General features: G+C 38.2%; 1 protein-coding gene across 5 annotated transcripts in view; it reads left to right on the top strand.

The window, feature by feature from the left end:
* The first annotated feature begins 3,697 nt into the window (after positions 1 to 3,697).
* Positions 3,698 to 26,026, top strand: part of chd4b (chromodomain helicase DNA binding protein 4b) — a 32,863-nt gene continuing 10,534 nt past the window's right edge. The window contains exons 1-30 of one of the 5 annotated variants that reach the window (XM_032558394.1): positions 3,698 to 3,940; positions 4,211 to 4,465; positions 4,958 to 5,082; positions 7,298 to 7,543; positions 7,648 to 7,763; positions 8,397 to 8,496; positions 8,590 to 8,821; positions 8,914 to 9,035; positions 10,041 to 10,164; positions 11,085 to 11,257; positions 12,510 to 12,755; positions 13,413 to 13,616; positions 13,764 to 13,975; positions 14,779 to 14,910; positions 15,025 to 15,124; positions 15,238 to 15,429; positions 16,505 to 16,705; positions 16,799 to 16,936; positions 17,916 to 18,037; positions 18,128 to 18,301; positions 18,484 to 18,625; positions 19,649 to 19,898; positions 19,988 to 20,112; positions 20,190 to 20,282; positions 20,365 to 20,506; positions 21,809 to 21,978; positions 22,129 to 22,318; positions 23,225 to 23,311; positions 24,154 to 24,245; positions 25,498 to 25,631. In XM_032558394.1, the coding sequence (XP_032414285.1) occupies positions 4,402 to 4,465; positions 4,958 to 5,082; positions 7,298 to 7,543; positions 7,648 to 7,763; positions 8,397 to 8,496; positions 8,590 to 8,821; positions 8,914 to 9,035; positions 10,041 to 10,164; positions 11,085 to 11,257; positions 12,510 to 12,755; positions 13,413 to 13,616; positions 13,764 to 13,975; positions 14,779 to 14,910; positions 15,025 to 15,124; positions 15,238 to 15,429; positions 16,505 to 16,705; positions 16,799 to 16,936; positions 17,916 to 18,037; positions 18,128 to 18,301; positions 18,484 to 18,625; positions 19,649 to 19,898; positions 19,988 to 20,112; positions 20,190 to 20,282; positions 20,365 to 20,506; positions 21,809 to 21,978; positions 22,129 to 22,318; positions 23,225 to 23,311; positions 24,154 to 24,245; positions 25,498 to 25,631 (4,448 nt within the window). In that variant the 5' untranslated portion in view covers positions 3,698 to 3,940; positions 4,211 to 4,401. Of the gene's footprint in view, positions 3,941 to 4,210; positions 4,466 to 4,957; positions 5,083 to 7,297; positions 7,544 to 7,647; positions 7,764 to 8,396; positions 8,497 to 8,589; positions 8,822 to 8,913; positions 9,036 to 10,040; positions 10,165 to 11,084; positions 11,258 to 12,509; positions 12,756 to 13,412; positions 13,617 to 13,763; positions 13,976 to 14,778; positions 14,911 to 15,024; positions 15,125 to 15,237; positions 15,430 to 16,504; positions 16,706 to 16,798; positions 16,937 to 17,915; positions 18,038 to 18,127; positions 18,302 to 18,483; positions 18,626 to 19,648; positions 19,899 to 19,987; positions 20,113 to 20,189; positions 20,283 to 20,364; positions 20,507 to 21,808; positions 21,979 to 22,128; positions 22,319 to 23,224; positions 23,312 to 24,153; positions 24,246 to 25,497; positions 25,632 to 26,026 lie in introns of those variants that run through there. The other 4 variants (XM_032558396.1, XM_032558391.1, XM_032558392.1 and 1 more) reach the window with 4 other exon arrangements.

Here is a 26,026-nt window from a genome sequence, read left to right on the forward strand (position 1 = left end):
TCCACGTGGTTGTATATTGATTAGTAAATATCCTGAAAAATAGTGTAATTAAATTAACTGTTATTATAGTCTACCTTCATATAATCATTGCTTGAATGTAACTCAAGCAATGTTTGAGTCAAGACCTACAGTCTGTAGCTTTTATAAAGAATTCCTTCTTTACATATTTGTTGAAACTGTCACCGTGTTGTGATAGTTTATGAGACAAATAATCTGTGAAAAGATCGATCTCCTCCACCACCTTCCTGAGCTGCTATTGCTGTCTGAAGAAATACTCCGCTCAACCAATCAGAACCAGGAGAGCTGTCAATCACCCTCGTGTACTCCCGCTAAAACATGCTAATGTCGGAGAAATAACTTCCCATTACGGAAAAACAGTTTATGCTAACTAGCCTTAGTTTTCACAACATGCTATGCTAGCTGCAGTATAGCAGAGAGCAAAGAGTTAAGGGGAGCAACACACTTGATTGACAGCTATAAGACCCGCCTCCTGGCTCTGATTGGTTGTTTCTAGTTAGCACTGGGAGAAGGAAGAGGAGCTTGACTTTTTTACTGATTATCTGTCTCATACCATCCATACTGTCACAACCTTTAACAAATATGTAAAAAAAAAAAAAGTATTTATAAAAGTGACGTACTGCAGCTTTAAGTGCATGTAAACAATCCCGATCCCCTCTTTTTAGTGGTCAAAAAATTACTATTTATCTCAAAATCTGTGAAAGAAGTAGAGATGGATTCTTCAGTGTTGTATAAAGTACTGAAATCTCAAAGTCAAGTAAAAGTACAAGTACCTCTCCAAAATACGACTTTGGTAAAAGTCGAAGTCACTGACTGAAATGTTACTTGAGTAAAAGTCTTAAAGTATCTGAAACGTCTTGTACTTAAGTATGGAAATTACTGTAAAAATGGATGTACTCAAGTAATGTAATGAAAAGTACAAGTAAAAAGTAAAACAAGGCAAGTGTGAATGACATTTCTTATATTTTGGTAAACTTGTCAAATAAACTTAAAATAATGTACCCAACCAAGTGCAGACAAAATTAAACCTGCTAATAAATTGTTCCAGTTTTAAAGAGTAGCACATGTTAATGGTTTGTGGTTTTGAACTTGCATGCCTTTCCTATATTCGTTAAATTTAGTCTAAATTGCTATCGCTATGGCTTCTGTCCCCCATTGAACTAGGGTGACCAGACGTCCTCTTTTTCCCGGACATGTCCTACTTTTCAGACCTAAAAAGATGTCCGGGGGGAATTTAAAAATTGTCCGGGATTTTGGTCAACTGCCTCAAACACATTACATAGCTTACAGTGCATTATAGGGCACGGCGCTGCGTGTCACGTAATCCCTGAGCCGCGTCAGTGCGGGCAGCACTCTGTACGGTGTTCTGATTTCTGATTTCCCCAACAATGGGAGAAGCGAAACAGGTGTATCCTATTGGAGGTGATGAACAAGCCCAGGCAAGCAGGCTACGGACTTTGTTCGGTAGCCTACTTGCTAATCAGTAGGTGGGGTCAAAACACTTTGTTTCTCTCTCTCGCTTTTTTGTAACGAGTAACTAAACCACACATTGAAAATGTATCGGAGTAAAAGTACGCAATTAAGTTCGGAAATGTAGTGAAGTAAAAGTGAAAGTCATCAAAAATTTTCATACTCGAGGAAAGTATGAAGTACTCCAAAATATACTTAAGTAAAGTAGTGAAGTATTTTTACTTCGTTACTATACAACACTGGGATTCTTATTCCTAATTATCTGTGGATAAAGATGTCTGCAGTGTTTTTATGTTTATAAAATTGAATTTTATTCATGTCCAGTTATGATATGCTTACCATTAGGATGCTTAAGTTTTAAGAACCAATGATATAAGTAAGTCAGCTATTTTAAGGTGATAAAAACCATTTTATCTTTAAAATTGTTACTGAAATTGTGGAGCAGCCTAGGCTGATTGGGAATCTTTGAATTTGTGAATGTTGTTATGAATCTCTTAAAGTGACAGGCACATAGTGCCATTTTATAGTATAATCAATTGCTATAAAATAACAATTTTATAGCAAAAATGGCAATTTCATAACTTCAGTTAACACAGTTAACTTCAGTTGTTATGAAAAATACTATATCAAATATGACTTAAAAGAAATTTGACATTGTAATTTAGCTTTGAAAAATTCTTGCTTTTAAGGCAACTCCTTCTTCGGGATGTTATCACAACATCTCTCCTCTATTTATCCTTTAATAATGTTTTTTTTTTTTTTTTTTTTACCAGAGTTTCACTGAGAAGTAGCTCAGTGCCGAAGCTCACTGAGGCGTTTGCTAACTGCTGCTGCTAGTCTGAAGGAGCAGAGGTGAGGGAGTAGCATGAAAGCTTGCAACAAGCAGCTCCAAGGAGGAGCTGTGGTTTGGGGGCGGGACTAGATCCACCCAGGCGTTTTGAACAGCTGAATGGTTGCCATGGAGATTAAAGGATTTCTCAAAAAATGGATGAAAGAATTAAAGCAACACTCCAGGAATAACACCACAGTATAACATCATGTAAAGCTAAAAAAAAACGCTGATTTTACATGATATGGTCCTTTAAATTGGTGGATTGTGACTATGTTCCTTGAGATAACAGATGTGGGACAGATGTGTTGGAGCAGCATGGCGGCCTCAGGCCCAAACAGGGTCACTAACATCATTTTCATAGAAGCTGAACTATACCAAAATTATGAAATCCAGATGTGCTCCTGCTTTGTTCTTCTGTCGACTTGTTGCACATTAAAGTTTGTTTAACTTTCTAACAATAAACACTGCCAATATAAATCATCGTTCAGTAGCGCTGCTGGTTTATTTTTACGAAACCAGCAGCCAAACCTCATATAGCATCGCAATATGAATAGCTTCTGGCACGAGATGAATGTGTGACAAGATGGTGGATAAATCTTTACAGATAAACAGTTTAAACAGCTTTCTTTGCATGCTGTCTGATTCGAGTTCAGCTTAAATTGTTTACTACTTTTTCTCACTGAAACGGCATGTTGTGGTTTTTTTTAATGAACTGGTTTATGAAACTGCTTCCGACCAGCAGCAGCTCTGCTGGTCGTGTTGGTGCAGTTGCGCACCTGTTGGCGTGGGATCGTTTTGATTTTCCTGATGGAGACTCAGAGGTAATATTTGAGAGAGAAGGCCTCAGGTAAACACTGAACCTCTGCAGGGTGTTTGACCCGCACACTGCCGGCATGCCGTCCACCTGCATGAGCACCACTAAGAACAATATCCATCACTTTATTTCCTTATTTTTACTTATTTATTGCATAGTTTTAACACCAGCTGGACGCCCGGTGAGTATTATGGTCTGTCACCTGATCTCCTCCAAGGACCATCTGTGTGGTGTTTTTTTTTTTTTTTTTTTTTTTTACCTTCTTGTCTTTTTAGGTGTTGTATATTATTATGGGATGTATGCTGCCACTGCTGGAGTATTATGGTCTGTCCACTGGAGCAAGGGAGGGGGGTGTCACTATGACAACGGGGTTGCTAAGGGGGCTGGGACTTCCAGTGGAAAGGGGAAGAAGTGTGCATGTGCATGAGCATAGTGCATGCATGTGCGCGTGCATGTTGGAGGGGGTGGGGGCAGCCGGAGTATTATGGTCTGTCCGTTGCGAGGTAACTATGCAGAGTCCTGCGTGCGTGTGGGAGGGAGAGGGGGGATTATTATGGGATGTCTGCCCCCTTTGTGTGTTTGTGAGGATGTTAGCTAAGCGCTGCCTGTAAGGTAAGGGGGAAACAAGAAGTGGGGGACGGAGCCGCGTGTTTGGGGTCATTGCGAAAAAGAAACAGAAATATCACTCGGGGATTTAATGAGTGAGCTTCCTAGGACAACATCTGGAGCTGAAGCAGTGTGATTGGTTTTTATTAGTCGCTCCGAAAGAGGGAGCACACCTCGAACCGGACTACACGCACACTACAGTAAGTTTCCAATATGTGAAGGCAGGAATTTTTAAGCTTAAACTTTTCTCTGATGCACCTTTCTCATAAGAAGCGGTGCATTTATTGCTTTGTTTTTTAATAACATGGATAAATGTCACCTGTAAGTTGATCCACTCCTTTGTTGGGATCTACCTGCATAATAACTTGTTTGTTTTGACAGGTGGACAATTTAATAGTGTGTGTTTACAATTCCAACTGGGCAGGCTTCGAGCCAATCAAATGTATCATTATTTGTTTTTTTTCCCCCAGCACCAAGCGCCCAACCACCACTCCTCAGTCCCCCCTACTCACACGCTACCCTCCCTTCCTGGACACCCCCGGTCCATTCTCCACCAGTCCCACGTCATTTTCCCTCCTCCCTCGCCGACCGAGGAGCGAGGTTTTACGGGGGATTAATTCGCCCTGCAAAGAAATAAATTTAAACCTTTCGGAGGGGGAAAATGTCGTGTAGCGAAGATGAGAGGGACGACTTTGGAGCGCCAGAGGAGCATTCAGTTCTTCACGGTAAGCTCGGCGTTTGCCCCCCTTCCTCGCTCTCCCTCCTTTCCCCGAAGAAAGGTCCATCTCTGTGTAACTTGAGCTTCTCCGCGATGCTAGCTGAAGCTAGCCGGGAGTATTCGGCTCGGCTCGGCTCGGGTCACTCGCCATGACAGATTAGTTAGCTAACTTGAGAAGCAAGTGTTCACACTTTTCGTTATTTATTTTATTTAATATTTTTTAAAAGAAACGTCGCTAATGTGTTAATAAAAGTGTGGGCTGTTAAAGTTTTATTCTATGTAATTTTTTAGCGTTAGGAAATCGGGTAAGTTTAAACCTGTGCTGTTGTGGCATTCACGGACGCGTTTGTGTGTGCGCGCGCGCACAGCCGTTTGCCCAGTCGTGCCAGACGGAGCAGCGCGCGCGCGTTCGTTCGTTCGTGGTCTTCTCCCCCCTCCGGCCTGCCGTCGTGTTTTCTCTCCTGAAACGAATAATAATGCAAGCATGTCTTATTTGCAGATGAAGAAGAGCCGGAGGATGTTGTCTCCGACCTGGACGAGGCACCCAAGTCGAAGAAGAAGAAGAAAGCCAAGAAGAGCAGCAGAGAGAGCCGGAGCAGCAAGAGGCAAAGACCCATCCGGGAGGTGAGCTCGCTGCTCCTGTCAAAAGTTTGTATGCTGGATATTTAAATTTAAATTTTTTTTTGTGAGGGAGCTTAGAAAAACATTTTTTTTAATTCCCTAATTTTGCCTAAGGTTCCTTGAGGGTTTCAATCCATCAAGCAAACAGGCAGTTTGTGTCCTGAAAAATTGCAATGCAAAAGCAAATAATTTTCCCCCATTAAAAATGAGGGAAATTAATTCCACCCACAGCTATGCTAAAATATGATCCACACTCAAAGTTGGAGTCATTTACAACATAAGAGTCACAAATTACATAATAATACTGATATTTTTTTCTTCAATTATTGTAAAAAAATATTTTTAGCTATTCTAAATGTTTATTTGACTTACTCCTATTCCTCGTTTTCATTTTCATATAAGCAATATAAAATATAGACACAAGTAAGATGTAAGATATAAGGTTTTCCCTTTAAAGTTGCAGTATGTAACTTTTTGAAAGAATATGTTTTTTACATATTTGTTAAAACTTCTCTGTGTCGTGACAGTATAGTTTGAGACAGATAAAGATCAATCTCCTCCAGCTCTTCCCATCTGAAGATATGCACAGACCAAAAACAACCAATCAGAGCCAGAAGGCGGGTCTTAGAGCTGTCAGTCACTGCTGCTAAATGCACTAATGGCGAAGAAATGACTTATCATTATAGGAAAACTGTTTAGCAGCCATTATTGGTGGTCATGCTAACTAGACTGAGTGTTCATGGTAGCAGAGAGCAAGGAAGGTTGTGGGAGAGGGTTGAGCAGCACCACAGAGGATTGTGATTGACAGCGCTAAGACCCGCCTCCTGGCTCTAATTACTTTTTTCTAGTATCAGTGGAAGAATTAGGAGAAGGCAGAAGAGCTCAGGTTATCTGTCTGTTGACATACATAGTGACATTTTAAACAAATATCTAAGAAGAAAAATATTTTTTATAAAAGTTACATACCGCATCTTTATCATATAAATTATATTTAGAAATTGCCAGCTCTAACATAGGACAAATAAAAATAAAACCCTTCTTATTTAAATTCTACAAATTAAAATTAAAAATGTAAAAATCTCAAATATGATTACGTTAAATTGAATTTGCACCAATAATATAGACAGAAGCTTTTAAATTACTTGCGTATATTAGCTGTATTATTTAGGAATTGGTCATGAGAAGCTCACGCTGAGCTTCAGCCTCTCATGCATTGATCAATTTTCCATCTGTGACTTGTAAAGAAATTTACATAGCATCCAAACGTTGATGTGATAAGTATAAAAACTTTTTAAACTCCGTTTATTAAGGATATCAATCTTAGTGACCAAAATCAGAAATCTTGGTTAGAGTAGTTGTGAACATTGTGATGGTGAAAATGAAAGTGCTTCAGTGAAAGGAAAATATGAGTTAATCATAATTTAAATTATCATTACAATATTCAGCAATAATATCTCAATGTTGTCATAAAGTAGCCCTTTCTGGCATCCATTATGTCACTAGAAAAAATACTTTCTGTAATTTCTTATTTTAATTTGAATAGTAATTGAATTTTTGTGCACAATAAGGGATTTTTTTTGTCTTGAATAACGATAAAATAACTATTGATGTTTTATTTAGCGTTTTTTTTTTTTATGTGCAAACATCTTCAAATTGTAAAAACTAAGAATAAACAATATATTTGTGCAATGAACAGTAAGGGTTAAAGTAAATCATATAAACAGAAGCTTGGGTTTATGCTGAGTATGAAATAGTCTCTTATTTCGGTCTGAAGTGACCTGTTTATATTCACTGTACAGTATTATGAAATATTTGATAAATGGAACTATGAAAACATTTTGGATCCCTTACAACAAAAGTGGTTGTTTTGTCAAACCAGCAGTTAAAAATCATAACTTTTAGTTTGCAAGGAAAAGACTGGAATCTTGCATTAGTAAACTTGCCTTTATGTTAATGTATTCCTGTAAATGCTTAAAATATTACAAAAGATTCATTTTTGTACCTATAAAATTTGTGATGCATTAAAATAACTTAATTTAAAGTATGGGAAGAGTCATACTTTGTGTGTTTCATGCCTAACAGAGCAGAACCCATTGATTTTTAACTAATGAGCCTTAAAGAGAATCATAACCTCTGCAAGCGACAAATGGGAAAAAAATAAAACCTGTTAAGGAGCCGTGCCTTCTTGTAATTAGTAAAGTGGGTCTGTATTTTGTAGGAACTGCCGGTCAGCTCCCCAGAGCACCTGATGGGAATGGAGGCGGCAGAGAGGGATGCAGATGAGGGAGTTATGCGGTCAGAGAGTGAAGGGAGTGATTACGCCCCTGGGAGAAAAAAGAAGAAACGCTCAAGCTCTGCAAAAGACAAGAAGAAAGGAGGTGGGGCCGGAGAGAAAGGAGGCTCTAAGAGCAAACGCAAAGATCCAGAACCAGAAGATGATGATGACGACGACGATGACTGCCAGGTAAAGTTTTATTGTTTACTCCCTGTGGAAAAAGCGTATGCAGCTCCTGGAAATTAAGTTCCTCTGACTGGCTTTGTTTTCCAACTTCTCTGCTCCCACCACAGCCGAAAAGCTCCGCCCAGCTGCTGGAGGCCTGGGGCATGAAGGACATCGATCATGTCTTTACTCAGGAAGACTACAGCTCTCTCACCAACTACAAGGCTTTCAGCCAGTTTGTTAGGTGAGGGGAAAACTAGAGATGCACCGATCTGATATTAATATCTGTACTGATATTGAAAAAAATGATACATTGGGTATCGATGACAGTATGCCTGATACATAAGGCCAGATCTATGCAGTCTAATTCTATGCTTTATTATTTATTTTACAACATATTTAGAATTTCTAATTGCACTATCTGAACCATTTGAAAGAAGGTTTGATGCAGTTAATTTTTAGGTTTTTGACCAAAACAGTCAACCTGTTTTTATTAGTTTCAGTTTCTTAATTATTTATTTTGCATTGGCTGTTTTATTTTTAACTGGACTGACTGCACAAATGAAAGTTTTGTTGATTTTTCATGGTTGACCAAGCTAGTGAAGAAATTGATGCATTTAAATTATCAAATAAATTTGTAATTAAGTACATTTGTGTCTGTTTTTATAAAAAGAAATGTTTTAATTCAGCTCTGTTTCTCTGTATCGGATGGGTATCGGCTGATCCTTGACCTCAGATATCGGTATTGGCATTGGGAGAGAAAAAAGTGAATCGGTGTATCCCTAGGGACAACATCATATCTTGTTTCTTTCTTGTTCCCAGTAGTAAATATGTAAATAAACTGATAAAAAAATACAATAAACTTTGTCCATTTTAGACCTTTAATTGCAGCAAAGAATCCCAAAATTCCCGTATCCAAGATGATGACCTTAATGATGGCTAAGTGGAGAGAATTCAGCACAAACAACCCGCTGAAGGTATTACAACTCTCTAATAATTATTCTGTTATTTTATGTTAAGATGCTTGAAATGAGCAAAAACTCTCACTCTGTGCTGTTCCCTCCTCTCAGGGTTGCGCCACAGCCAATGCAGCCCTTGCAGCTGCCAATGTGGCTGCAGCAGTGGAGAACATGGTGGCTGTGGGGACTGACGGAGGTGTGGAGGCTGCCTCTGCTGCCTCCCCTGTGACTACTCCCTCTCCTGCCCCTGCCTCTGTTGCTGCTGCCGCTCCAACACCTGCACCGCCCCCAGCGCCGGCTCCAGCTCCCCCACTCCGCAAGGCCAAGACGAAAGAGGGAAAAGGTACAGTGCATATTCAAAGCTAAAGATACTGTGTTTGATCTAAAACTGAGAATAATGGTAATTTTAAAATTCACTTTTAATTCTTACTATAGGTCCAAATGCTCGCAAAAGGTCAAAACCTACACCGAAGCCTCCCCCTAAGCCAAAACCCAAGAAGGTGGCCCCGCTTAAAATCAAACTAGGGGGCCTCAACAGCAAGAGAAAGCGCTCCTCTGTAAGATATTTATTCATTTTCTATAGCTGGTTTATTATGTTTAAGGATGTTCGGGGGGGAATTGTTCTTCGGTGCATCAGAAAGATACAAAACAAACAAAAAACATGAACATAAAGAAGTTAGATTCAACCAGCGGTGGGCGATATGGACTCAGAATTTTATTGCGATACTATTGTGATAATGATGATAATAAAAAAACTATTTAATACTTCTTTTTTAAGTAACTTTGTGGCTGTGACTGTATGGTACGGCAATTATAGCCCCACAATAACAAATACAAGTCTTGAAAAACATTCCTATTTGAGATAATCTACTCAAGGACGCCACCTACATAAAGAAATGCGATTTAAACTGCATATTGTAACTGTATTTAATCATATTTTCAAATTTACTGATATTTATTGATGCTGTCATGGAACAAACAGTGGAGAAAATAGTACAAATTAAATTTATGTTTTATTTGAACATCTTTAGTTGAAATTTATTGGGACAATAATAAATTCTTATTACGGTAAGACATTTTTCACAATAGTGATAAACAGTCCGATAAATGCTTTAAAATATTGAATTTGATTTTATGATTTAAAAAATAAAAAATTCTGGATAAGTATGGGATCTCAGTGATGAAAACTTGACTAGAAGTTCTAAATCTGGGTTTGGTTTTAAGGGCAAACGTATCACTACTACTATTTTTGCAAACAAGTTGAACGATCAAAGAATACAAACTATGATTTAAATAGCTAAGCCCCAATTTTATCTGTACTTCTGCAGGTTTTATTCTTACAACAATCTTTATGACTTAGAAGTCATAAATTATTATAGAAGTAATTATTAGAATTATTATTAGAAGTCATAATAATTATGTAAATGAAGAGGAAACTAGAGATTAGGGTGAACTACTTAAATGTTTGCGCTTAGAAAACAAAATGCATAACATTTTAAGATGGAAAATGTGTAAGGACTTTATTTTAGGAATTGTCTTCTTTTAACTCTGCGTCCAATCAGAGCGATGAAGACGAGCCTGATGGCGACAGTGACTTTGAAGACGGTAGTTTCTCAGTGTCTGACGGCTCCATCCGCAGCAGCCGTCCTAAGAAGAAATCCAAAAATGCGAAAAAGAAGAAGAAAGGTTTGGAAAAAAAATGCTTTGGAAATCTTCACTCTAAATGTAGAAAAACCTTGAATTACAATTTGGTTTTTTGAAGGTTTGGAAAGAGCTTGATTTCTGTATAAACATTACTTACAGTTGAAACTTATTTTAGGTCTATTCATACTTCTAGTAGAAGTATGAAGTTTTTCTATTCATACTTCTAATAGAAAAACACGTTTTTTCTCACTTTCTGAAGTTAAAGCAAGCTAAAGTTTTCTTGACTTAGGTTAGTTAGAATGACCAAAATTATTTCTGTTTGCTAAATCCAGAAAACTTGGTAAAAACATTTTTAGAGCCTTTCTTTGGTACTTTGCATTTTGTGTTTAAGCTTTTAATTTGAGCAGGAAGGTTATTTACTTTAACATTATTTATTTGGATTGTTTCAGTGCAAAGAATATTTATTATTTCTTTTAGCTCAAAGAGTTATTGATCTCTATAGTTGATATACAGGTCTTATATTTTTTAACAAAAATGCTATTGAAATTTTTAGTTATTTTTGTTAAGTTTTTTGTTCTTGGACCAGTCAGGGGTATGTGAGAGACATTTCAAACCATAAAATTTTGTTATATTTCATTTTACATTGTCCCTACTGAAGAATGTTGAATATTATCACAAGACATTATTACTTAACAGAAAGAAATGTTATGATATATTAGAGAATTGAAACCGTCTTCTTTAGTTCATTTGTATTGTTTTTATCTCCAAAGTGCGGTGCTGGAAAAGTTTGAAAATTTGTCTTGAAATGTTTGAATTTCACTTTGTGAGAAATGTACAAACCTTGTTTAAGAGGCTTAAAACTTCAGTCTAGTATAGGAAGATTCACTACGTCATTCAAGTTTAGGCTGAGCTGCTTCCTGTTTTCACTGACATGTTTATTTCTGGGACTCTTTTTTTGTCAGTGGAGACAGAAGATGGCGATGGCTATGAGACCGACCACCAGGACTACTGCGAGGTGTGCCAGCAGGGAGGAGAGATTATTTTGTGTGACACCTGTCCCAGAGCTTATCACATGGTGTGTCTGGACCCTGACATGGAGAAGGCTCCAGAGGGCAAGTGGAGCTGTCCACACTGTGTGAGTACAAATCATCAGAACTAGGGCTGCACCGATTGCAGTTTTCTGGCCGATCACCGATTACCAATCTTTAAAAACCAAGCCTGCTGATTCTGATTTTGACCGATAGTGATTATTTTTGTCTGAAATGTTGCTAAATATAGTAAGAAAGTTGCTGATTTGGTAACAGTGGGGTGACCTGATGGGCCGGTGTGCAGGGTTTCCTCCAGTGTGTTATAAGCCTGGCAGGCCACCAGGCTCTACTTACACCCCCACCAGGCTAAACATCGTTTGTTTACGTATTCCAGTTTTTTTTTTATACACCAATAACAGTGACAGCAAAGATGGTTTAAAGAATCTCTGGTGAAAATATAGGAAGCACACTGGCAACATAGTATGGCAGTATGTGAACACCTAGTGAGACTGAGGTCAGGTGTTTTTCTTTTCTTTTTTTTAATTCACCTGAACTCTGTAGCCACTGTCTGTCTTTACTGGTCTACAAACTAAAAACTTCAGCGGATTAAGTGACAAGTCACGAATAACTGATCAAAAACAGTTTGACACTTTAAATAGGATTAAACATATTTATTGTAATTGTATTTTTTTCTTAATGTTTTTTAAGAATTTATAGTTGCTGTTAGGATGCTGTTAATAATGTATTCCCACAACACATAACAATCAAGTGATGTTTTCAAATTTCCTCTCAAATTAAAAAAAATCTTTAGCTCCAAAATATGGTCGACCGCCCTCTCTCATAGCAGAGCGAAGTAGGACATGGGTTGATTTTTACACCTTTTCCGAGGTAGATAAGATCGGTTTCACATGTAAGTATCGGGTGATCACTGTTCTCAGGGCAGATTTATTGCAGCACCCTAATCAGAGCCACCCAGGTTGGAGGTCTGAGTATTTTGAGCTTGCTTCTAAAATGTTGTTCACTACTTTAGAGAATTTCTGGAAAACAAGAAGCAAAATTGACTTTTTAGATTTGGCACTTTAGTTCTGTCTCTCCCTAATGTTACATTTCTCTGTCTGTCTTTTCTCATTTCTCTTCCATACATCCCACCCTCCATCTTCTATTTTCTCCTGTCCCCCCTCTTCCACTCCCTATCTCTGACTCCACATGCACACGCATTCAATGCACGCTCTACACCCTCCACCACTCTCGCTCCCGTATCCCCCCACCTCTCCCTTTTTCCTTTCATGCCATTCCGCATACCTCCCTCCCCCACTCAACACGCACCACCTCCTCCTCGTGTCTGATTGCAACACCAAGGAGAAGGAGGGGATCCAGTGGGAGGCTAGAGATGATCTGTCCGAGGCTGAAGGGGAGGATGATGACGACAGAAGAGATGATGGCATGGAGGAGGAAGACGACCACCACATTGAGTTCTGCAGAGTGTGTAAGGACGGCGGAGAGCTGCTCTGCTGTGACACCTGCCCCTCCTCCTACCACATCCACTGCCTGAACCCTCCTCTCCCCGAGATTCCCAACGGAGAGTGGATCTGCCCCCGCTGCAAGGTGAGCACCGAGTCTGCATCTGCGCATGCTCTGGAGGTTCTGAATCTGGATTGCAAATGCAGCTTTCTACTGCAGATACAGCTGATCCTCCTGATCAGGATAAGTTTACATATTGTACTACAGACAAACTTTGACAGTCTTGCAGCTCTGATTAAGGTTCTTTCACCACAACCATATTTTGGTGGATGATTAATTGTCCCGGACGTTACTGCAATAAAAGATATTGTTGTTTTGAGAGCATTTTCAAATGATATAATTACAAAACAATGCAAGAATATATTCTCGAAGATCAGTAAAATGTAAATTCTATTGAATATTCAGCACTGGAGCTAGAAGACATTTTAAATATCCAAAATAAATAAACAAAACAACAGACACAACAAATAAAATAGATACTAAATACTCAATGAACAAAACTGCCCCTCAAAAAATGGCTATTTGAGACCAAATCACCAGACTGAAGACTTTTGTCATCCAGTTTTTGGTAGAATGAGAGAAAAGTGAAAAATGATAACTCATGCAAGTCGTGATTAATTGATTTAATGCTTATTGCGACAGACCTACATGACAATTATAAAAGCTCAGTGCAAACATTTTAAGCCACTCCTCATTTCTTTGTCGTTATCCTCCTGACTCACGTCATGTCCCTTCGTCCAGTGTCCCCCAATGAAAGGAAAAGTGCAGAAGGTTTTAACATGGCGTTGGGGGGAACCTCCAGCCTCCATGCCTGTCCCCCGGCCTGCTGACCTGCCTGCTGATGCTCCTGATCCCCCTCCTCTGGCCGGCCGTCGGGAGAGGGAGTTCTTTGTCAAATGGTGCAATATGTCCTACTGGCACTGCTCCTGGGTGCTGGAGCTGCAGGTACTTATCGTCTCTTAAAAATTTGTGAAAATTGTATCAAACATTTTACTAATTTGAACAATTATTCTCTAATGTGGGAGTTAAGTAAGCTTTTACCACAACGTATAATATAACAGCGTCATAAATCGTTGTGCTGCTTCCCTGCAGCTGGAGCTGAACTGCCAGGTGATGTTCCGTAACTACCAGAGGAAGACCGACATGGACGAACCTCCACCTGTGGACTTTGGAGGCGAAGGCGATGATGACAAGAGCACAAAAAGAAAAAACAAAGATCCTCTGTTTGTTCACATGGAGGAGGACTTTGGACGATTTGGGGTTAAGATAGAGTGGCTGATGATCCACCGCGTCCTTAACCACAGGTAGGGGAAATATGCAAAATGGAGACCGAGCACATAACGTAAAAACAAGTTGTTTTAACTCTTATTTTGTTTAATATTTAACATTTATATTGGTTTGGCGGTTGCTGTAACTTTAGGTGTTTCTTAAAGAGACCTATTATGGTTTCTTGATTTGGTTAATGAGCTGTTTTAGGGCCTCCGTCTCTTTAAATCCAAATACGCTGCTGCTGGCCACCCGCCAAGCTCTAACGCAACGTTTACACTCGCACATGAAAATGGCTGCAAACAGATTTGCAAATGTACATCCATACATTTTTGAAAAGCATTAGCAGAGCCTCCTGCACAACCAACTGAAATGCAGCAAGTGATCTCTGGATAGTAAGTGAGCAACAAAATACTTGTCTTTTCCAGCAGCCATTGTACAGTGCATGGAGTGGTAAAACCAGCTGACCAAACGTGCTGGAGCTCCGCTTGGGTTGCTAGGCAACTGGCCAGTGCCTGTCGATTGTAACTTAAGAATAGAGAGTTTTTTGAAATATTAAGTTATCGCCACAAAACATTTTTCGAACTTGGGCTGTTTTTAGAAGCAGTAGAGACCCAAATGGAAGTATGTGAAATTTTGCATAATAGTTTCCATTTAATTATAAGTATAAAAATCACAATATGAATTATTATGCACCTGATTGTTGCTTACTGCCTATAACCTATTTTAGGCAGTAAGCAGGTATTAGTCACTTAAAAGCAAAGTTACAGTATAGCTATAATGTAATACTGACCATTTTAAAACATTAAGCTCCATGTTTCCTATGTGTTTTTAATGCTAGTGTTGACAAGAAGAACAACGTTCATTACTTAATCAAATGGAGAGATCTGCCCTATGACCAGTCAACCTGGGAAAGTGAAGACATGGACATACCTGAGTATGATACGTACAAACAGATATACTGGAATCACAGGTATGGAGGGTTTCATTATATCTCAGGAAACAGTTTAATATAAATGGAGCCAAGTGTCTATGAGGGAGGGAAATGTTTATCTTAATTTAATCACTTATTTTCTGGACTAAATAGAGAGCTGATGATGGGCGAGGAGGGGAGACCGGGCAAAAAACTGAAGAAAACGGTCAAAGTCAAAAAGGCGGAACGGCCACCTGCTAATCCAGTTGTAGATGTAAGTCTGTTTTATCTACCATTAAATTAAATTTAAAATTTGTGCTTTGGTGTACTCTATTTTATTTGTTGGCAGTATAAAAACCAGTTCTCTGAATATTTTCTTCCTACCAGCCCACCATCAAGTTTGATCGCCAGCCCGACTACCTGGACAGTACAGGCGGCACGCTGCATCCCTACCAGCTGGAGGGCTTGAACTGGCTCCGGTTCTCATGGGCTCAGGCCACCGACACCATCCTGGCTGATGAGATGGGTTTAGGCAAAACAGTTCAAACGGCTGTCTTCCTGTATTCTCTGTATAAGGAGGTGAGAATCCAGAGTGGGAATCCTTGGTATTATTTGTGACAAGTGAGGTTTTATTAAGGTTGGACAATATAAATGAAAAACTGGTACGAAATGCTTATATCATGATATTGATAATTGTCAATATTGATAAGTGAAATACTGCCAAACTGGTGGTGTTACCTTTTCTGTTTTATCGATAGTTTTCACTCTGCGCCATTTTTTATTTTTAAGCAGTTACGAGCCACAGTGGTGAAATCTAAAACTGCTGCTACACAAGTTACTCAGCAGGCTGTTGCTAGGTAACATAGAGTGAGTGAGTTGCTAGGTAACCAAAGAGTGAGTCAGTTGATTCCACCAACCTTAGCTTAATTGGCCATGAGAAGTTCGAATTCAAATTCAAAAGTACTTTGTTGATCCCAAAGGGAAATGAAATGTTGTTGTAACTCATATTAATTAAAGTTCTTTAGAGAGTTATTGTAGATAGTGTTGGCTATGGAGAGGAAAGATCTTTTGTAGTCGTCTGTCTTGCAGTGAATTTGAAAAAGCCTCTGACTGAAGACACTCAGTTAACGCAAGATGGTTTTATGAAGAGTACGATGAGGGTTGTCCATAATTTTCTTGAATTTTATGAAGAATCCATCATAAAATGAGCAGCTAAAATCTTTCATCTGCTAACATCTACCAGAATGCTTTGCAGTTCTGGGTCAGAATTCAGTGAATATTTTTTGTACTGAATACTGAATATTCTGTCTATTGTTGTTGATAATGCGTCTGTCATGATATATATTCTTGATTTATTGTCCAGTCCTAGGTTTTGTGTGTTTTATTCTTGCATTAAGAACAGTTGTATGCCAGCAAAATGATATTCTATTAGAATATTTTAAATCTGGAGAACTTTTCCTGTCAAGTCTGCCCTCCTCTGTCATCCAGTGAAGGTGGTCGGGGTCTCAGACATGCGACACACACACTGACTTTGCCCAAAAAGGGGATGAGTTCAAAGTTCAAATCTCTATTCTAAAGGCAGGGCAAGACATGCATTTTTATGGGTTGATTTGAACTTTTTAAATTTGTCTAATCCTGCATTCTGCTTTCACAGGGTCACTCCAAAGGTCCCTTCCTGGTCAGCGCTCCTCTGTCCACCATTATTAACTGGGAAAGAGAGTTTGAGATGTGGGCCCCCGATATGTACGTGGTTACCTATGTTGGGGACAAAGACAGCAGGGCTGTTATCAGAGAGAACGAGTTCTCGTTTGAGGGAAACGCCATCAGGGGAGGGAAGAAGGCCTCCAAGATGAAGGTAGGGAGGTGATAAAAGAGTAAGAGTTACTGGACAGATTGATTTGTTTATTGAAATCCAACCAAAGTTTCGCCCAACCCCTGTACTCAACAGAAAGACTCGACAGTGAAGTTCCATGTTCTGCTGACGTCCTATGAGTTGATCACCATCGACCAGGCTGTGCTGGGGTCCATCGAATGGGCTTGCCTGGTCGTTGATGAGGCACACAGACTCAAAAACAACCAGTCCAAGGTAATAATAAATCCTGAATGATTCATTAATGGCACTATTATAGCTGGTGGATTTATCTTCCCAAAAATATTTGTCTGTCTCAAGCTAAGACACTAGCCCATCCTCTTATAACTTGCTAATTGTATTACTGCAATGCTCTCTTGTTTGGTGCTACTTGCTAATATCTGTTTCACTACTGACAGATATATATATATTTTATTTTTATCAGCCTCTTTTGGAATGTTTTTAACCACTTTGTGTTGTCCTGTTTTTAATTCTGTGAAGCACTTTGTATTGCTCAACATTGTATGAAAGATGTCATACAAATAAAGATTGATACTAAGAGTATATTCATACTAGCCATGTTTAGTCCACTTTAATTGAACTCTAGCTCGTTTGCTAAGAAAGTCCGGTTCATTTAGGGAGGTGTGAATGTGCAATCTAACTCTGATGTGGACCAAAAAAGGCAAACTGATTTGTCTAAAACCTTGGACTTGGTTTGATTAAAGTGAACTCTGGTTCGAATGCATATATGTTAGCTAAGCAGACAGAGACTGCTTGAAAGGTAGTAAACTTTTCAAGCAGTCTAGCGCAGGGCATTCTGGGTAAATGCAACCAAAACAAACACAAGAATCTAATTCTATAGGGAGAAATGGCTTGTGGTGTTTTCTTAAAGACAAAAGAGAAATACTACAGCCGATAAAATCCGACACTACTCCAATTTTGTTTACATTTTATGAAGAAGGAAGTTGCGCTCAATGTCTTTTTCAGAGGTTTTTGCGTTGTTTCCTTCAGTAGTTCTTGGTGCAGCGCACCCACAGGCGAGAAGTGGAACAGGCTTTTCAAAGGCTTGGATTGTTTGACACAGTGCAGTGTGAAAGCAAATGTTTAAATTTTGTGGAAACACCTTAAGACTTCAATGTTACTTTTTCCTTTACGGTATTGTTTTTATTCATAAGGATAATTTAGAAGATTTTTTGTTTTATTTTTATTCTTTTAGTTCTTCAGAGTGTTGAACAACTACTCGCTGCAACATAAGCTTCTGCTGACTGGGACTCCTCTTCAGAACAACCTGGAGGAGCTTTTCCACTTGTTGAACTTCTTAACCCCGGAGAGATTCAAGTCAGTAGCTCTGCAGCCGTCGTGAATGTGGCTGTTTTTCTTGGAGCGTCCACCTGCAAAGAGTGGTAATGATGGATTTATTTTCTGCAGCAACCTTGAAGGGTTTCTGGAGGAATTTGCAGACATTGCCAAAGAGGACCAGATCAAGAAACTCCATGACATGCTGGGACCACACATGCTCAGGAGGCTGAAGGCTGATGTGTTTAAACACATGCCTTCGAAGACAGAGCTCATTGTCCGGGTGGAGCTGAGCCCCATGCAGAAGTAAGCAACACTTTTAAATGTAACTGCTTAAAAAACTTACTTTGAAAGAGTCTTTTTATTATTTATTATGGACACTTTAAACCCCAAACTATTGCTAGCTATGAGTTCTGCTCCTGTACTCTCATCTAATTTTGATTTTGTTCTTCCTTTTCTCATGTATTAATTTGGTTTTGCTAATACAGGAAATACTACAAGTTTATTCTGACACGCAACTTTGAGGCATTGAACACTCGAGGAGGTGGAAACCAAGTGTCTCTGCTCAACGTTGTCATGGACCTTAAAAAGTGCTGCAATCATCCCTACCTCTTTCCAGCCGCTGCAACAGTACGTTTTATGCTTCAGTCAGTTTTGTTTACTGAAACATGCAGTTCTGCTCAGAGGTCTACATACTCTTCATGGCAATGAATTGCATTTGATTTTTTTGTTTAATACTAGGCTTAAAATATTTTCTTGAGACTGGTGTTAAAAATTTTTTTAAATTTCATCATTAGTAGCTCAAAATTAATGGCTTTTAAGTAAAGGATGAGTGAATGCAACAATACATAGTTTGGAAAATGCTTGATTTCTGTATAAAGTCTTTGAAAGTGCTTAATATTCTAACTGCCTAGTTTTGTTATAAAGTGTAACAACACTTGGTTAAAAGCCTAAATTCGGTAAACATTTACTGTTGAAATCACACCTAAAAAACGGACACATTTTTTCTTCACTGTCTGAATTTAAACCAAACTAAACGTTTCTCGTTTTAGGTTAGTTAGAATCACCAAAATTATTTATATTTTCTAAATGCCCTAACACTTAGCAGGAGTATTTTAATTTAATTGTAATTTCTTTGTATACTGTGTTTAAACATTTAATTTGAGCAGGAAGGTCATTTACCTTAACATGGGTAAACCAAAATTTGTTTGGATTGTTTCAGTGTAATGAATATTTTTTATAGCTAGTGGCTCAATGAGTTGCTGAGCTTTGTATTTGAATTAAAAGTTTATGTTTTGTATGTTAAAAGTTATTGAAATTGATTTATTTTTTTAAATTTGTGTTTTGTTCTTCACTGAGGTGTACAGGTGTGTGTGTGTGAGACATTTCAAAACATAAGATTTTGTTCTTTTAGTTTATTTTGTCCCTACTGTAGAATGTAGGATACTATCAGAAGAGTTTATTAATATAACAGTAATAAATTACATCATATAATGATTAATTGAAACCGTCTTTTTTTAAATTCATTTGTATTGCTTTCATCTCCAAAGTCTGGTGAAAATTTACCTTAAAAATGCTTGAAATTGCTTGAATTTTACTGTGGGAAAAGTGGACAAACCTTAAATTTCATGCAAAGTTCTTCTCCTTTTTCAGGAGGCTCCCAAACTTCCAAATGGCATGTATGAAGGTACTGCCCTGACCAAAGCTTCAGGGAAGCTGATGCTTCTTCACAAGATGATGAAGAAGCTGAAAGAGGGAGGCCACAGGGTTCTGGTTTTCTCCCAGATGACCAAGATGCTCGACCTGCTGGAGGACTTCCTGGAGAACGAAGGCTACAAATATGAGAGGATTGATGGCGGAGTCACCGGCAACATGAGACAAGAAGCTATCGATCGCTTTAATGGTGAGATGTGTGTTTGCATATTTATCTTTGCCTCACTTGATAGTTGATATTTGCTTTTCTCATTTGAAGTCTGCCGTTTGATCCAACAGCTCCAGGAGCTCAGCAGTTTGCTTTCCTCCTCTCGACCCGGGCCGGTGGTTTGGGTATTAATCTCGCTTCTGCTGACACAGTCATCATCTACGACTCTGACTGGAACCCCCACAATGACATCCAGGTATGCCAGCCCAGTCTTAGATGTGCTTGTATGCAGCCATGTTTGGTTTCTGGTTGATCATCGTGTGTTACTCTCAGGCTTTCAGCAGAGCTCATCGCATTGGCCAGAACAGGAAAGTGATGATCTATCGGTTTGTTACCAAAGCATCTGTTGAGGAGAGGATCACACAGGTTTGGAAAAAAGAAACAGTGATTAGGAAAAAAAAGAATTTTATGCACCTAAATATTTATTTTGTGTTCTTTTTGTTGTCAGGTGGCGAAGAAGAAGATGATGCTGACTCACCTGGTGGTGCGGCCCGGACTTGGCTCCAAGACGGGCTCCATGTCAAAGCAGGAACTTGACGACATTCTCAAGTTTGGAACCGAAGAGCTGTTCAAGGATGAAGTTGGAGAAGGTGAGAAAATATTTAGCAAAACGAAAACCAGGGTTATGTGGACGGTCAAAAAAAAAAGTCAAATTCAATGATCTTAACTTAAGTTTTTACAAGCTGATTTTCCACTCTTGGAGTACATTTAGTTGTGTCTAAGTCTGTCACAATAAGCAATAAATCAATTAATTGCAATATAAATTAAGAGGAGCTCAATAATTTCCATTCTGATGATTAATATTTTTTGCTTACAGACATCGTTATCTAATTTATTCATTGTTTCTGTTGTGTGTGGTTTTCATTTCTGTTTTATTCATTGTTTTTTGTTGTTTAATTTTAGATATTTAAGATATTTTCCATTTCCAGTGTTGAGTTCCTTAAGAAATTAAAGTTTATTGGTATTTTAGAAGTTGGATTATTGCACCATTATGAATATAATACTTGAAAACGTTTATCTCAATAATTTGAAGGACGATTTATCTTCCAGCAAAATGTGTTATTGTGACAGGCTTAGTTATGTCTTAAATTTCTATATCTTTCTAGCGTGGCAATATGGACTTTATCGCAACATTTTGTGGTACTATTGTGATTATGATCAAAATTATGATTAAAAACAATTATTTATTGCATCTTTATTAGGTAACATTATGGCTGTCACTGCATGGCACAGCATTTTTAGTAACACAAACATTGTTCTTGAAAAACATTCCCATTTAAAATACGAATCATCAATCATGTTTTCCGATTTAGTGAAACAAGCAGTGAAGAAAATTATAAAAACATTTCCAATAATACTTTCAGTTTTTGTTTTTTACTGGATATTATTATTTGAAAGTTATCGAAACAACAATGAATCAAAATTCTTTTCACAATAAATGATAAATTATACAATAAATTCCCACCAATATTGCTTGTATCTCTTTTTTCTTTTTAAGTATGCTTTGTTTTTCTGTGATTTCTGGTTTTGGCTGTGGAAAAACTACAAATCCCATGAATGCCATAAGTCCTGTTGAAAGCAATCTACCCTCCAGACATTCAGCCTTTCCAGCAAACCTGCAAAAGTATTGTGCTTCTGAAACTGGCTTATTGTTCGCATGTCCAATTAAAACCCAACCATTCCTGCTACAGTATCCACTAATAGGCTCCATGTCATGAAGAAGTGCATATTTAATGATGTTTTGCTTGAAAACACTGACACTGAAACTTTGTCCTGGGAGATTTTCGTAAGAGGTTGAGATTAATTGGCTTTCCTGAATAGCAGATGACTGATGTCTTGGGTCTAAATTGTCTCATTTCCTGGCCTTTTTCCTTTCCTTGCCTTGCCTTCAGGAGACAACAAGGAGGATGACAGCAGCGTGATTCACTATGATGACCACGCAATTGACCGCTTGCTGGACAGGAACCAGGATGCCACGGAGGACACGGAGCTGCAGAGCATGAACGAATACCTCAGCTCCTTTAAAGTGGCCCAGTATGTTGTCAAAGATGAGGATGATGAGGTAAAGTGTAGGACTTGTTAGTTTAGGACTTGACAGTCAACATGCGTCTTATTACTCTAGTATTCTTAAAGCATGTTGATGTTAAGCTGGATAAAACAGGTTAAGTAGGTTTATATTGTATGTGAGCCACACATGTCTTCTTTCTTTGAGGAGGAGGAGGTAGAAAGAGAGGTGATCAAGCAGGAGGAAAGCGTTGATCCTGACTACTGGGAGAAACTGCTTCGACACCATTATGAGCAGCAACAGGAAGATCTCGCCCGCAATTTGGGCAAAGGCAAACGTACTCGAAAGCCGGTCAACTACAATGACGGCTCCCAGGAGGACCGAGGTATAAGACAGGGTACAGAACAATATATAATGCAACCTCTTCTTTGTGTGTGTGCTGTTTGTGTCTGTGTTAGGAGAGCTAAGTAGAACTCTGCATGATATTTAATCTCATAAAACCTAGAGTGATGTAGTGTCAGTCATAATTTTTATTTTTTTTTTTTTTGCAAAAGTGGAAATTAATTACTTCTCTTCATTCAGTCAGACAGATTTAAACAGAAAAACACCAATTAGATTAATTGTAAACACCTCTATTATTTATGTTTACTCTTTGCATTTTGGAGGTGTGTAATATGAAACTTTTATGAAACATTTTCACCGTTCTTATTGTAATTTTCACCTCTTAAAAGTAGGACAATAAAATTAGTTTCTTTGCCTAATAGAGCAGCTGTTAGGAGAAATGTGATCACTACAGCTGACAGGAATCAGCAAACTAATCAAATTGTAGCAGCTGTTTGCAAAATTTCCTGTTTTCTTCAACTCTGGTTATAAACATAAGTCAGAGTTTTAGGAGGATAATTAGAGACATTTTTGCTTCCTGACTTTGTTTCAGACGTCTTTAATGAGATGACGAGAACCATCTGACATCAAAATACCGAATTATTACAAGCTAGAAAAAAGTACTAAAATCTATACAATACCATCCTAAGTAAAAATTAATAATAATAAAAAAAAGTGATACCAATAAAAGTTTAATATTTTTGTTACTGTATTTCAGTTTTGGTTTGTTTATCAACCAAAACTAAAGGATTCTAAGAAAAATCTGAATATTTTTGACAAAACGTCTTTTCTCTTTGGGAGAAAAACTAGCTGATAGCTAGATGTTTGTCATTTCTTAGTTTTATCAGCTTGTCATCAGGTGGTCAAAGGTTTTGTCCTGTTTAATTTCTCATTCATAATGGTTTCTTTCTGTTCTGCGTAGACTGGCAGGAGGATCAGTCTGACAACCAGTCTGATTACTCAGTGGCCTCAGAGGAGGGAGACGAGGACTTTGACGAACGCTCTGAAGGTATGGCTCAGTCTCTGAAGGGTCCTGATGTAAAGAGGTGGGTTGTTTGTGCGTTTCTGAGCCATCTGAGTCCATTCTCCAAGCTGCACAGTGCTAACTTTAACGATGTTTAAAGTGTGATGCTGGTGCTCCAGTTGTAGAGTTTTAAGGAACATCTCCGAGGCGTTCACTAACAGCCTTCCCACCGCCCCGTTTGCAGATACTTACACAGATTCAGACGACACCTACGATGTCTTCCTCGACAATCTCAACAACAACTCACGAAACAACACTTGTCAGTGCATCATCTGCGTTGAGCGTAGAGTGAGAAGAAAAGACAAAAAGAAAGGAAAGGGAAACAATCAAACAATCAACGGTTTATCAGCGAGCTGAACTGCGTCCTATCTTGTTTAAACTAAATGTTAAATATCTGTTAAAAATGTAAAGACATTTCTTGTATTTATGACTTTTTTTTGGATTGATTTAATTGCTGCACTTTATTTATTTGATCGTTAATAGTGCAAGGACGTGTTCTTATTTGTACTGAATGTAATTTTGTATTAATTAAGGCTACCTCAGTGTTGTTAAATAAAACATAACCCAAAACTGCAATCGATTGTAGATATTCTGAAAGTATTAACCGTCTTTAGGGCAAGGATCAGTTAAAGTAAAAGTTGGAGGAAATTTGAAAAGGGACAGCTTCGTCAGGATCAGCAAAGAACCGTAAGTGGAGCGTCTTCACAGAGACGTTTTAGGTTGATGAGAGCACTCATGTTCATTTTTTACATCGCTTCATTTGCCTGCGTGTTCCTCGAAATCGGTCGTTCATTTCAAAGACACTAACTATGTTCTCCCTTCGGTAGCTAACGCCCGCAGACCAAACCGCAAAGGCTTGAGGAACGACAGAGACAAGCCTCTGCCTCCTTTGCTGGCCAGGGTGGGGGGCAACATTGAGGTAAGTTGACTCTGAACTCGAATGAAATGGGAAAAAAAGAGATCAAAAAAGTTAAATGATTTTATTTTAGTAACTTTTTACCTCCAAAATGCTTACATGTCAGTCAGTGGACCGAGAAAACACCGGCGTCATCACGATCTATAAGGGTTAAAATAAGTGGAGTGTTTATTTATTTAATATTTTGATGTATTTCTAAAATCCATTAGTTTAAAAAAAAAATCCTTTTAATTTTTAAAAATATTTCTTTTTTTTAATCTTTTATTTATTTATTATTAATGTAATTTATTTACATTTTTTATATACAGCTCTGGAAATAATTAAGAGAGCACTGCTCTGAACCCCATTGAAAACCTCCTGGTTATTCCACCAAATATTGATTTCTGAACTCTTCCTGAGTTAAAACATTAGTGTTGTTGTTTATAAATGAACATGAACTTGTTTTCTTTGCATTATTTGAGGTCTGAAAGCACTGCATCGTTTTCGTTATTTTGACCATTTCTCATTTTCTGCAAATAAAAACAAAATTTTTACTTGTTACTTCAGAGACATGTTGTCAGTAGTTCATAGAATAAAAAAGCAATGTTCGTTTTACTAAAACATATATCTAAAAAAAGTAAAGTCAGAGAAACTGATAACTTTATGAGGTGTCTTAATTTTTTTATACCTGCAACTGTCATGGGGTATAATGTGATTTGTGAACACTTTTGTGTCTCTTTTGCAAAGCAGCTGCACTTTCAGATAGTGATGCTGTGCAACATAATTATGTGATTTCAGAACTATTAGGAACTATTGAAGTATATCACAACTGCCTAATGATGCTGAAGTTTTCACCATCATTAGGCAGTTTTATTTCACACCTTTAGTAAAAATGTTGAGAGGTTTTCAAAATTTAGAAAATACTTAAATGGAAAAATCTACACTAAACAGATGTATCTTAAAACAGTAAATAATCTGTAGTACTTTGCTGGGTGGTAGGAAACACAAAAACAGCAGCATTACTGTTGTTTTGCAGGACAGCCGTAGGAAATTCAAACTTGGACTGGCTTATTTCACCAGTCTATTTCACAGTTTATTAAAAACACAGTTTATGATTAGTGAAACTTCTACTGTTTTGTGAAAATAACAAACAAGCCATTCTTAATTATTCAAAAACAATATTGAATCTTGTAAACACAATGACATGCATTGACTTAGATTGTGAGTTGAATTTACTAAGTTTTATTTTATTTTGACCTTTTTAATTGCCTGTTAGGTGCTGGGCTTCAACGCACGGCAGAGGAAAGCGTTCCTGAACGCAGTGATGCGTTATGGGATGCCTCCTCAGGATGCCTTCACCAACCAGTGGCTCGTCCGGGACTTGCGAGGGAAATCTGAGAAGGAATTTAAGTAAGTGTCTTTGGTTCTGTTCAATGATTGAAAACAATCATAAAACTTAGAGCTGCAGTTTGTAACTTTCACAAAAATATGTTTCATCCATATTTGTTAAAATAACTGTTACTATGGCTGCGTTCACACTGCAGCCTGAAGTGACTCAATTCAGATTTATTTTTTTTGCCGTGGTCATTCACACTATCAAATATAGGCGACTTGTATGTGAGCTACAGTGTGAACTGAAAGTGTCCTGCATGCACAGTAGAGGGTGCAATAACGTCACACATAGAGGGCGTGCTCAGTTCTGCCAACCGCCATAAGAAAGTAGAAGAAGTGCTCAGTGTAAACATTGATGCTAATGGTGGAGCACAGCTTATGATTTTGAAGTTGTTGTCCGACTGGAGTCAGCA

This window comes from Xiphophorus hellerii, chromosome 3, assembly GCF_003331165.1.
Source record: "Xiphophorus hellerii strain 12219 chromosome 3, Xiphophorus_hellerii-4.1, whole genome shotgun sequence".
In the NCBI taxonomy this organism is placed as follows: domain Eukaryota; kingdom Metazoa; phylum Chordata; class Actinopteri; order Cyprinodontiformes; family Poeciliidae; genus Xiphophorus; species Xiphophorus hellerii.